General features: G+C 46.1%; 1 protein-coding gene across 3 annotated transcripts in view; it reads left to right on the plus strand.

Moving 5' to 3' along the window:
* Positions 1-13,693, plus strand: part of TMEM147 (transmembrane protein 147) — a 69,752-nt gene that overhangs the window by 22,220 nt on the left and 33,839 nt on the right. For all 3 annotated transcript variants that reach the window (XM_085615884.1, XM_085615883.1, XM_085615885.1), the window contains exon 3: positions 13,019-13,088. In XM_085615884.1, coding sequence (XP_085472010.1) covers positions 13,019-13,088 — 70 coding nt within the window. The remainder of the gene's footprint in view (positions 1-13,018; positions 13,089-13,693) is intronic.

The following is a 13,693-nucleotide window of genomic DNA, read 5'->3' on the forward strand; positions in this document are numbered from 1 at the left end:
CAGGATAGTTTGTGAAATTCAGAACCAAATAAAGTGACCAAGGGTCGCCACATGTCGGCGAAAGCAGCTCCATCTCCCTGGAGCGAGAATGAAATGCGCGCCATACCTAGCACATACCATAGGCGATGAAGCCATCCATGGAAGTTTGGTGTCCTATCTGTGCCCCATGAGGAAAGTATGTTCTGTAATGCCGCCCCTAGGGCTATGCGTAGTTGCTTACCTTTACGAGACTTGAGGGGCGTAGGTAAGCCTAGGTAAGCCTATCGGAGACTCCTAGCACCACATATTCAGGAAAACGTAAGAGTGTGGTATCGAAGTGACAATCGATCTCATCTAGTACCTGTGTCCAATAATGTGTGAGATTGGGGCGTTCCCATAATAGATTTAATAGTGTGCCATCTGCCTCACACCCTCTCCAGCAAGTAGGAGAGCAGTCTGGATTGCTTTTATGGGGTCGGGATGGTGTCAGATACCAATACATCATAATCTTAGTGGCTGTCTCTATGCTAGAAGTGTTGCACCCAGAGTGTTGGATTCTGTAATAAATATTGGTCCACTCTTTGGGGGTCAGTGTCCATCCAAGCTCAGCCTCCCACCGTTGTTGGCCCGCTGATTTGATTGCCTGTTCTGGGGGGCACAGAATGTGATATAATTCTGTGATCAATCTCTTTGTGGATTGTTTTGAGAGTAACCAGCGCTCGTAGGAAGTTAGGATCCGCTCTGCTCCAGGACGAATCTGTGGCTGCAGGACCCAGTGTCTTATTTGCAAGTAGTGATAACACTCCGTTTTAGGCATATTAAAATCGGATTTAAAATCCTCAAAGGATCGAGGCCCTCCATATCAAAAAAATGTCCCATAGACCTGTGTCCCGCTTTGTCCCAATGACTGAATGCCTCCCAATCCAGACCTGGCGAGAAGTTTGTGTTTTCAGTAATCGGGGTGAGAGGTGATGGAAAGGTTGTCAAATTATTGCGTATGGCTGTGGCATCCCATGCTTTCAATGTAACTCGCGGCACCGGGGAGCCATAAACCCCAGGGGGCCCAGTGGCCTTGCAAAGGAATGGGACCTTCCAAAAAGACTTTCTCGCCAGTGCACGCTCCATAAAGAGCCAGTTTTTCTCGGACTCCGGTTGGGTCCATTCTAATAGATTTCGCAACTGCGTTGCTTTATAATAGCGATCGAGATCAGGGATATCCAGACCTCCTCTTCATGCGATCTGAAACTCAGGTCCCTATTTATTCGCGGTCTCTCATCTGCCCAGACAAAAGCACTAAATTCAGAATGAAGTTGCTTCAACGCGCCCGATGGTGGTTCTACTGGGAGAGTTTGAAACAGATACAAGAATTTAGGTTGGATGCTCCACTTGAGAGCTGCCACACTGCCTAACCTAGAGAGATTGAATGTCCGCCATAGTTTTAAGCTCTTGTCTAGTCTGCTGCAGCCACGTAGTATAGTTCAGAGAGAGCGTCTCGGCCGTGGATACTGACTAACGATATACCCAGGTATGTAATGGCCTTCTGGTCCCAGCGAATGGGGCACGCTAGGGCTAGTGTGTCAACAGTTGACTGCTGCAAAGAGAAGCCCAGCGCTTGGGACTTAGTCACATTGACTTTAAAACCAGAAGCTGTGGAAAATTCCTCTTGGGAGACTCCAGCGTTGCGATAACCTCATCTGCATAAAGGCTGATGGTATGCTGCTCTCCCCCAAAAAGGTTCCCCTTGATCCGCTGATTTTCCCGGACCCTCTGGGCAAACAGCCCCATGTAAAGATCAAATAAGAGAGGGGAGAGCGGAAAGGCCCGTCGTGTGCCCCTGGTGATATGGAAGGGGTCAGAGATGAAGCCATTCACCCGAACAGTGGCTGAGGGATGGCTATAACGGCTGAACACCCACTGGTAGAATCTGTGCCCAACTCCAAACTCCCCCAAAACAGTCTCTAAAAAGGGCCAATGGACCCTGTCAAATGCCTTTTCGGCGTCTGCTGAGTGGAAGACATGCTCCTTGGACTTACGGTGGGACTTATCCAAAAAATGCAGTAGCCTTCTGGAGTTATCACTACATTGCCTGGTTGCGACCAATCTGGCCTGGTCCGGTTCTATCAATCCCAGCATCATGGGTCCCAATCTGGACGCTAATATCCTGGGGTAAATTTTAAAATCGGACTGTAAGAGGCACAATATCTGTTGTCCTTCCCTGGTTTGGGCAATACTGTTATCGATGCCATGAGCAAGTCGGGTCAGTATTGGGGCTAGAATGGAACAAACGGTTTTATAAAAGATGGCGGTGAAGCCGTCTGGGCTGTGGGATTTAAGGAGTTTAAGACGAGCTATGGCCGATATGACCTCTTCAGTCCTAATAGGGCTATCCAGGAAAGCTGCCTGATCAGGTGTCAACCTAGAGTGGGTTATGCCCTGACAGCACCTGGAAGGGTTCTGATCAGGCAATGACTAGGCAGTGTAGAGAGCTGCATAGCATTAGCTATTTCTTTTTCCTGTGTGATCTCCACAGCCCTGTCTGCCAGGAGGAGCGGGACAGCTGCCGCCTGCCGCTGTGCACGCAATTTATGAGCCAATAAACGGCCGCATTTTTCCTCTCCAGTATAAAAGGTATGTTTCAGGCGAAGAGCGGCTTATTCCACCCTATCAAGGTCTAAACTGGCCAGCTGAGCCAGCGCTGCCTTTAGTTTCCTCCAGATACGAGGGGTGCCTGTGCTCTTGTGGATACCTTCTAATTCCAACACTTGTTTGGAAAGTTTGTCCTTTGTCTCCCTGCGTGCCCTATTGTCTGCAGCGCATATAGCTATGAGGTCACCCCTGGTTACCAATTTGAGAGTTTCCCAAAGGGAGATGATTGAGGTATCCTGGGTGTCGTTAGTAGCTAAGAAGTCTTTCAGTGTTTTGGTAAGTAGTGTCACAACTTCAGGGCGGTGGAGAAGCGCATCTCTGAGCCTCCAGGAGTATGATGGGCGAGAGGTGGGGGGGGAAACAGCAATGCAGCAGTGACGGCCGCGTGGTCTGAGAGTGCCTGGGGTTTCAATTTCCGTGCTCTGTGCAGTCGGGAGGAGAGACCGAGTCATTAGAAAGTAATCTAGTCGTGTATATGTCCCCCGGGTGTGCGAGTACAAAGTATAGTCAAGTGTATGAGGGTGGAAATGCCGCCACAGGTCTACCAGCCCAATGTCCTGCAACCACTGGCGAGAAGTGTCCGATAGAGCCACCGTTTGACCCTGCTGCTGCACGGAGCGGTCCAATTGACTATCAAACACGATGTTCAGGTCCCCCCTATAAAGATTGATCGATCAGGTGTAGATGTCAAGCCCCCGATCGCCTTATGTAAGCACCCCTCTTGGCCTTCGTTAGGAGCATTAATAGTGGCCAGTGTTAATGAATGTCCCCCTTTAGTCCCTGAAAATGCCAGAAGGTGCCCTCTAACTTCCGATACCTTGGCTCCCACCTTCCCAGGGAATGTCCGAGCGAAAAGAATGGCGACCCCAGCTTTCTTAGTGGGGAGACTTGAAAGTATTGCTGTGGGAAAGCCTTTGAACGCATCTGATGTGTGTCTCTGGACAGCAAATGGGTCTCTTGCAATAAACATATGAGGGCGCCTGAGTTTTCAAGATAAGACAGAATAGCTCTGCGTTTAATGGGGTTATTAAGCCCTTTCACATTCAGCATCAGGATTGTACACTCATCTACCTAAGTGTGGTGGATGTCGCCTTCTGTCGGTGTATTGGGGCCCATCTAACTCCTGCGGGTTGAATCCTCCGGTGCCCATAGTGTAAAAGAATTGCGTTGCCGTGCACAGGTCAGGCTAAATGCAGCAAGGGGGAGGAGACCCCAACAGTGCAAAGAACAAAACCCCCAGTGAAACGGGAACACGAGCCAAAAGTACAAGAATCCATGTCCAGAGCATCCTGCTCTTAGAGGAAAAAAGAAGAAAGGGTTACCTGTGGCCCATGGCTCCCTGCTCCCACCAGGCAGGCCCATGAAAGCATTATCTATACTATCGGCATAGATCAAGGTTACAGTGTCAAAGCAGAAACTATGACTGAAGCAAGGTCCATTTTATTCCGAGGATGCCCATGCGAAAGTCGACAGCAGTGCTTGCTGTTAATTGGCCATAGTGTCTGGATCAGGGCGTGCGGGGAGGGGGGGGGGCTTAATGGTGATCCACCCATGGCCGCTCTGGCGTCTGCGGGGGCGGGAGTCTGTGCTGGGCCTTTCTGCCGCGGGTTCCTCAATGCCTAAGAGCTTGTAGGCCGCTGGAAGTGATCGAATTTGCCTTAATTCCCCTTTGTAGGGAAAGCTCAACCGGAACGGGTGCCCCCAAGAGTATTTTATGCCGGATTCCCGAAGGTGTAGTGTGATCGGCCAAAAGGTTTTGCGTTTCAGCAAAGTAGAGGCAGCCTGGTCCTGAAAGAGCGTGGGTTTCTGCCCCCGATATGTAAAGTCCGGATGGCTACGAGCCTCGTGAAGAATCCTTTCTTTCACCTGGTAATCCTGGACACAGGTCCGTATGTCCGCAGGTGGCGCAGAGGCAGCTTTCTGTGGGCCCACCTTATGATTGCGACCTAGCTTTACCGGGAACTCTGGGGATTCCCCAAGAATGGAGCAGAAGAGGCCCACCATCAGCGCCTTGATGTCACCATTGCCCTCTGCATGCGCCATGCCTCTGATGCGAACATTGCTCCGCCTGCACCTATTTTCTAGGTCCTCCGTGTGCGCCTGTAGGTCCAAATTCTGTTCTTGCAGCCTGAGGACTTCTTGTTGGAGGTTTTCAATTTCCTCATCGTGGCCTGTTTCATGTTCCTCTAGTGTGTAAACTCTCTCTCCCAGGAAGTCCACATCATAATGGACGTCTCGTAAATCGTCCAGCAGCTCGTGCTTCATGGTGGACAGGTCATCTCAAAGAGAGGAAAAGAGCGACTCCAAGTAGGATTGACTAATGAGAGCTTCCGGGCTCTCGCTCCCTTCTGTCTCGTCTGCATGCCCCACTCCTGACTGGCTCTCAGACTGCTGCATTGATTTAAGGAAAAGGTCCTTCACGGACCTGTCCTTCCTGCCCTTGGGGGAATCCATGACCCTGAATGCGTAAAATTCACTGTTGTGGTGAGGGCGAGCATGCCGAAGTCAGCTAGTGCAGGTGAACGAGAGGGAGAGCGGAGGGGCAGTATCACAGCTGGGGGGCCCCTATAGCTCTCCCGGGAGACCCCCCGCTCTCACCTTTGGCCCAACCCCGTGAGGTATGAGTGCTGTTGGTGCAGGAGGTCCGCCGTCCGAACTCCGTCTCCCCAGCGTTGGCCCAGTATCGTCGTCCTCCTGGCAGGGCCGTCCAATGATACGTTGGCTGATATGTCGGCTTATCCCATTTAGACCTCCGCGTTCAAGGGATGTGGGCGGAAGGAGCAGTGACCCTAGGTGCTCTTCTGATCAAGGCCGGCGAATGGAGGGTTCCCCAAGTCTCCTCACCAGGGCGCTCCCGCCTGCCAGTGTCTCTGTGTCTGGGGTAGGCCTCAAGGACACTGTGCCTGCTCACCCCTCACACCAATTGCTGTTCCTGCACAGCTAATCGCTGTCCAATATGGCCTTTCTGCACCACAGCGCGGTGATTTGGGCACTCTGCCTGGGCAAAAGACTTTAGTACCTGCAGCGGTGCCCCCAGGCAGGCCCTCACAGCCGGGACAGCAGGGGGACCGAGCCAGCCACACACCTCCACCAACAACGTGGCTGTACTCGCGGCCAAGGTGGCTGCCAGACACCTCCAGCCACACACGTGGTCGCGCTGGTCTCAGATAGCCTGCTTCCATGTTCACTGCCAGGGCTCAACAGGATTATTGGTAAAATGCATAAGTGGGTCCCTGAAGGTATCATTAATGAGGGGGAAGAACCAGGAAAAATTCGGCAATAAACAGCCGAAACACACTTCCTCCTCTTCAATTTTTTTGAATTCGGTGATATATCCAGAATAACAATGCCCCACAGGAATGTAGTTTACTTCACTTATCAAAACATATTTATCATTTTATAAAAATATTGGTATCACAAGTGCATGTTCAGACAATACATATATAAAAAGACAATTAACATGCGTTGCAATACGGTAGCTTTGTTTTTCCTATATTTTTATTCTGCTCTAAGGCGGGTTTTTCCTACCCCATTGCACTTTTGTTCTTTCTTTCTTCTTTATGCCCTCTAACTCCATACTGACAGTGTGAAGCCGGACACAGAAAGGGCAGTGGCTGGGGACTTTGCACAGAAAGGATCCGTTGTTCCAGTCGCTGGAACCGGTCGGGCAGGGCTGCCCTTGTCACTGCGCGGAGGGCAGCTCGGAGGTGCCTGAATTGCCCCGGGGCGACAGTGGAACCCGATTCCCGCCTTCGCGGAGCCTCACTGGCTCGGCAGAGCTGCTGCCTTCCAGGATATTGTAGATTTTGCCGCCGGGGTCTCTTTCACACAGTGTTTGTTTATTTTGTTGCAATCCAATGCTCTGATTTTAATTTTAGTTATTAAATGGCTTTGCACGGTCCGACGGAGTCCAGAAGCTAGTGTACCCCAAACCTGCAGCCACACTGTCTGGTTGCGGTGGGGCAGGTTTCTTTCAGTCTGCACAAGTGTCTATGTATATTGTTTATTATTCGATCTGCTCGCCTCTGCCCTCTTTCCTTGCCTTTTTTGATCTCCACTTTCGTTCTCTTGCTGTCCTTCTTTCTATTGGCCAACTTACAACATTCTCTTGTGCATCTCTCACTAACTTTGTAGGTACTTTTGACTTACATGTACCTTTCAGTTCGTTATGATTCCTTATTTGTTTCCCAGCTCTTGGGTGCCTTTTTCCTCTTTTTGTTTGGTGCTTGTCTATCTGTGTTTCCGTCGGTGTGTTTATTTTGTTTCTTGTGTCGCTGTCTAATCATGTCAGTGTCCCCTTTCACGGTGGTCCTGTGCGTCTCTCTCCTTTCCTGGTGTTCTCCCTTTCCAGTGCATAGGCCATGCACGTGCCAGGGCTGTTTATATGATCTGCTAATGAGCCCTTCAGTATAAGTTTCCAAGCTGGTATCTATCTGCCTGTGTTTTCTTGTCTTTGTTTGGGCAGGGCTTTCTGTTTTACTTATTTAAGCAACACGCCCTGTGATTTATAGATGAGAATGTGCATTTGCGTGTTCTGTTTACACTTCCTCATTCACTTTCTCCCCAAGCCTAAGGGCCTCTGGGGTCTCAGAACATATATTTTTTCGTAAATAGAACGGACCACGATTTTATATAATATTTCAAATTTGCTCAGCGTGCTGCTTTCATGTTGTGAAAGAGGCTGTTAGTGTTTTATTTACAAAGGGGAGAGGATTGTAAGTAGTTCGGATGAGTGTGTTAAAGTGAGTAACAAAATTAGATAGCATCTTTTGTGTTTGTGTCCTATGTCACAATCTACTCGTTTTTTAGGTCATGCGCCTAGCAGTGCAGTGAGCATCACTGCTCGCGCAGCACGAGACATTTTAGTAAGGGAAAAACGGGGTTTGGGTAGCAGACCTAGGAATCGCACATACTCGTGCTTTTCCTTTAGTGCTACCCGATTGGCCTTTGCGTGCATCTTTTTATAAAAGACTGCACGCAATTGGCCACAGGCAGGCGCATTGCTCCGCCCATGGCCTAATGGTCTCTATTACGCGCTTGGTGCGCGTAATAGACACCAATAGGCCATGTGGTTTCAATTATCGTGCCCAGACACGGGCGCAATAACTGAAACCACATGGCTCGCTGTGGCGCGCACCCGCAAGCTTCTGTTTTTGTTTGGATCCATTTCACTGTGAAGCAACCCAGCCGAGGATAGCGGTGTCAGTGCAGGATCCCCGTGTGTCAGCGCACGCTGCGGCTTTCCCCTCCGGAGCAGAGCGGGCTCGCGAGGATGGCGAGCTGGCCGGGGTGCCGCCGCCGCTGCAGGAGCCGCCCCCCGAGGCAGCCTTCAGCGAGGCACAAAAATGGATCAAGGTGAGTGTCGGGGTGAGCGGACCTGCCGTGGCAGCCCCCGCGCGGTCAGCTTTGGTGTCCCCTTTGCATGTCAGAGTGAGTCTGGGCACACTGATTGAGAGGAAGCGCCCGATGGAGCCGGCTACATATTGCAAAGCCTTGTACGCGAGCCTACCCAAACAAAAATACAAGAGACCAAAATGCACCAGTGCATGTCATTTCCGCGCTTCAAAAACACAATTTAGTCACTACCCATCTTGTATACCAGCAGTACCTGTTTATACAGAACAGAATGAATTTCAAACACTTATGCCTCACCTACTAAAGCCTGGAAGGCTCTGCGGCAATCAAATAAAAAGTTAGCACACAATACTAGCTACCATAATACCACCCACCCTGATCTACCCATGCTATCACATTGGATTGAGAGGATACAGACTCATCAGTATCGGGCTCCCTTCTACGGAATGATGGTATGTGCGCTGTGGCGGTAGCACACTTTAAATGTATAATAATTTAAAATTCAATTCAAACAATATATTCTTTCAGAACAACCAACACATGTTAAAGTACGGAGTTAAAATAACCACATTTAACTGCAGAACGTGGTGTCAGGCGCGTCAGCCGACGGGTATGTGTATTAAATAAATACAACAAGTGTACCTCCTCTAGGCACCGATTGTTCTAAAACAAACATAACCTTAACTAAACTCAACACGGCTCACAAAGTTCCATCCTACTGCAGCTCCCACATAATGTCGCTAGCTTTCCAGTAACCTCCTTCAGGAAAAACTCAACACTCGGAGACAATGTAATTACTTAAGTGTTTGAAGAACCGGAATCACAGCTCCACATTCCTGTGGGAATCGTTTTTCTCTACACAATATATCGTCATCCGGCACTGGACCCAAATGGCGGCGAGGGCATGGCCAATTCAACAGCAAGTCATCTAATGAATTAGCTCAAATGCCAAGAACTCCACTCTGCACATACTTTAAGAAGCCAATTTGAGATCAGATCAAACCGAATACATAGTGTGACGTATCTCGTATTGACCGTCGACCTCTAAGGAACGACAGAGGCAAAAGTGTGCTAGTTTTTGTGCTGATATTGCGTGTGCCAGGGAACTCGCTCTAGGTCATCACATATACTATTTTGAGTACAGACCATTTCACCTACAAATCGTTATCAGGTTTGCCAGCCTAACTAGTTCAATTGAAGTAAACCAAGACTACAACACCCAGAATGCATTAGGCTGGCACATAAAAGCCCAGGAATGTAAATTGTGTCTGTAATGACCTGGAATCAGGTGGTCACCCTAGAGAGAACCCTTGCTCATGCTTGGGAACCGTCAAGTGATCTTAAGCACTGCAGGCAGACTGCATTTTGTACTTTCAGGTACCTACAAAAACTTTTATCTGGGTCGTTTTGCAGTAATTCAGTACTGTGAACAGTTGGTGCGTGTGCAATCTTACCTCACTTTATGCAAGTGAGGGTGCCGTATGGAACTGATTATTTTTATTCTTTTATGCACCCCAGTTCCCAAGGTACAACGCAGAACGCCGACCACAGAATGTATAAACAAGCATTTGCAGTGCAATAGGTCTCGCATTATTAAAGTTTGAGCTATTGGCATTGCTAAATAATGCAACACCAATAGCTCAAACTTTAATACGAGACCTATTGCATTGCAAATGCTTGTCATTTTTAGTTCTAGCATCAGCTAAGGTGTTTTTGATTTCACTAAAATTATTTGAATACTATACTTAGCTATAGGGGCTTTCAGTCACCCAACTTAATCCGTAGGACTGTTACTGTATGAGTCATATTTTTCTTCTGCCCACTACAGTCTTGCATAGCTTCAGCTTCATTAAAAATGCAATAGGCCTTGCCTTTTATTAAGTTAAAGCCATTTGCTTTGCTACATAATACCATTAGCAAAGCAAATGGCTTTAACTTGGTCAAAGACGAGACCTATTGTATTTTCAATGCTTGTTCCTAGATGGTAGTTTGCAAACTCATCCCGAGGATTCTTCATAGGTCTTTTAAATATTTCCTTAAGAGGTATACTGCAACCAGCTAAAAATGTTATTTATCCATTTTGATACGTTATGGATTTTGTAAGTATGTTAATATGTGTACATTTATTTTCCTTATAGAAAGTCAGAATTACCTTCATCTGGGATTGATTAACTAGTCAAATAAAATTCTGGCTGTTGCTTAGACAGTATGTTGAAAATGTGTGCCAATTTCTCCCTGGTACTGGGACCTGACATATTTAAGTTGAAATTAACACCGAGAAAACATGTTTTGTTCAAGGATCGTTAAAATGTGGCAAATATGGTGGCTCTTCAGATACAATGATATTCAAGAATTGCAGATCCCTTACTTGCAGAAAGATTACTATTGTTGACTGTTTTGACTTCGAGGTCTCTTGACGTACTGTGACTGGTACTTACATCTATCATTTGTACAGGCAAGGTATTGGACGGTGTGATTTTGTATTTTTGTTATAATGCTACTTTAAATTCCCATCCTTTGAGCTTATAATGTTGTCAAGCCTTTGCAGCAAATATAAATAGTGTATATAGTTGCCATTAGCCATGTTCACATTCCTGTGTGATTTAAAAAATGGTTGGAAAAAATTTGCTTTCTATTTATCAACGTGTGTGTTTTTTAAATTAATTTTAAAGCTAGAGTTAAACGTATAACTGAGGAACAGTCTACTGGAGATTCCATAAAGGCTACCACGTCTTTGCTATGCCAGCTCTTGTCTACACGTAATAGCCATTCATTTTGTTAACAAGTTCATGGCAAATAGTGATAGCTCGCCAGATAGACATCTTTGTCTGTAACTGAGAGTATCTTGCTCATCAAGAAAAATCCAGTAATCAGGGAGAACCTATTCCCCTTTACCAGTAGTTTGCTACAGAACGTTATTGCCAGAATCAAACAATCAAGTCTAGTTAAGGGCCACTCCTATGCACATTCCCGCCTATGACTACTAGTCATGAACTAGATCAGGCTTCAATGTTAAAAATTGAACTCTTTCCCTAAAGTAGTGGAAAATAACGCGCCCATCACAAGCCTCTTTCCTCACTAAGAGTCAGTAAAAATGTACAGAACATTTCTCTAGAAATAATCTTCTCTTAGAATGCGTTCTTTCTGGATTCTATTCTAGTCACAGCAACAAAACCTCCTTCCTCCAAACTGTGGACCACACCCTATTCAAGGAAAAAAACTCTGGCCCTATGTGCTTCTTGATTTTATCTGCAGTTGGTTTTATAGAATTGACAGTGAAGTTCTCCTGTAGCTCTTGAACAACAAAATTAATACTGAAGGACAGTGCTCGTGTTTCAGGTCCTGCTTGTCAATAATATTGTAATGCATCATAAGATGCAACTCTCTCTTCAATCCTAGTAGATCCCATATTGAATCACTCCAGGCTCAATTCTTGCCTCCTTCTATTGAATCTTTATGTGGTTCCACTGGATGATGTTTTAATATAACTATGAATCTCTTTTCCCCAAAGTCCTTACTTCTCCCTTGAGGACATTTAATGCTGAGTGCTTGGTAGGAAACTCAAACTGAGCACGCAGAGCTGACTTCCTCCTGCTCACCCCTACCAAATGGGAGGACCTAATAACTGAATGTTCATACTACTTAAGGACTTGAGACCGTCACCAAAAACTCACCTTTGTGAAATCTCTTAACTTCATACTTGACAAGCTGCTCCGCTCTGACCAGAAAGAGGTGACCATGAACAATAGAGTCCAATTACAGTTGGTATCTCAAACCCTTATTTGGCAAAATAAGGCTTTTTGTCAGTAGAAGGGCAAAGTTTCTTGTGCATTAACTATAGACCGACAGTACTGACAGACATTCTCAGTTAGCTTCTCTTTACTCGGAGCCTGTATGATCTCCAGCAGAAAACCATTTTGACTGTATCGCACCTGTCCATGCAACCCCAGATTGGATTTCCCTGGAACATTACCTTGCTCATAAAACAGTTTGCATCATTTAGAAGGTAATCAACAAACCACCCCTGAATATTTATGTGAAAAACGTCCTATCTCTGGTAGAAACTGTAGAGTCCTAAGCCTTCAAAGGTTGCTCATGTTGGACACACGCACTTTCAGTCTCAAATGCTCTTTTTCTTTTCTGAAAATGCTCTATAGATCTGGCATGCCTTTCCGATATACATGAAACCACTTTGTTCTACCCTTTAAAAAGGGACCCCAGACACCTGCATTGTTCACTTGGATCTGATCAGTATTAACTGTTCTTCAAACTATGTGAACTACCACTGTTTTCTGTACTGTAATACTGTTAACTAAACTGACAATGTAAGCTGCCTTATTCCACACGCACGCTGTATGATTGTATCATGCTGTAAATCACTGTCTTTGAATATGGTCCGTGGTCTTGCTATAGCTAGATCTAAAATAAATAAATGATAAACAATTCATAAGAACTTTGGCTGCTCTCCAGTTTTCAAAAGTTTAACCAACGCTTAGTAATGTTTAGTATTATAAGCATAGATAGTTATTTTTACGGTAAAGGTAAGATTTAAATGAAGGAGAAGCTCGACCTATCTATTTAGAAATATTTTGAGGAGCACTGACCCTTGCAGTACTCTTAAAGTTACCAAAACATAAGTTAACACTTAAGGAATGGATGGCTGCAGCCCGAGACTTCTCATCAGGAAACCATGCAAATCCTTTCAGTACCGAACTCTTCACCAGCAGGTCTGATGGGCAATGTAATTGAACTGGGGTGCAGAACAGAGACAAAGGTTGTACTTAAATATAATAGTATTAGAAGTCTGACATAACCTCCATAGAAGGGCTTTCAGATAGCGTGTCACTTATTCAGTCCATAGCGTGGTTCGGAATCAATTGCAACAGTTCAGTAAGTCAAATGATCCTGTAGCAGGATAGGATGGTCAAATGTGACAAAAATGTAGGGGCACTGTACAGATTGACAGCACAGCCGTTTTGTGTTAGCTGGTGGATGTGTGTCTTGGACCCTAATAATGACCTCACTATTGCTCGTTCAGGTCTGAATACAATGCCTTCTGGAAATGTGTGCAGGCTGGAGCCACCTACCTCTGCGTACAGTTATGCAAGGTAAGCGCCGCTTTGAATTATACATTATGATGTTCCATGTTGAAAATCTTCAGTGACAAATCTGCAGAAAAACTAAGGCGATAGCTAGAGATATATCCTTACTAGAGTGTATACTAGCAATGCACAGATTGTTCACTAGGGAGAACTGTTCATCAAAAATATCCATTGTGCTTTCTTTTCTTAAATTGTGTGATTGTGTGTGTGTATGTATTGTATTCTATAGTGCAAACCTATCCCAAAAGCAGCGGAGCATTGTGCATGGTAAACGACTAACAAAGTCAATGAGTAAGAGGACAGGAAGTTGGCTTCTAGATGGTTAATATATTGTGATGTAGTGTTCTTTATAGAGGGGATTCTACAACCCTCTTCTAACTTGTAGCAGCTTTAGGGTGGTCCTGGTGGATATGGGGATGTTTTGCCAGGTACTAGGTGCACAGATTGAAAAGTCCTGCAGTTTTTTTTTTCTTTTTTACACTTATTCTGTAGTCTGATGGTATTCTGGTTGCACCAGAGATTATGAGCTTGTCGTGATAGCTTTGTAAATGATGAAGCTAGTTTTGAAGATGGCGCAGGCTGGTAAGGGGAGCCAATGAAGGTGATGTGGT

This window comes from Triturus cristatus, chromosome 7 (assembly GCF_964204655.1).
Source record: "Triturus cristatus chromosome 7, aTriCri1.1, whole genome shotgun sequence".
NCBI classification, from domain to species: domain Eukaryota; kingdom Metazoa; phylum Chordata; class Amphibia; order Caudata; family Salamandridae; genus Triturus; species Triturus cristatus.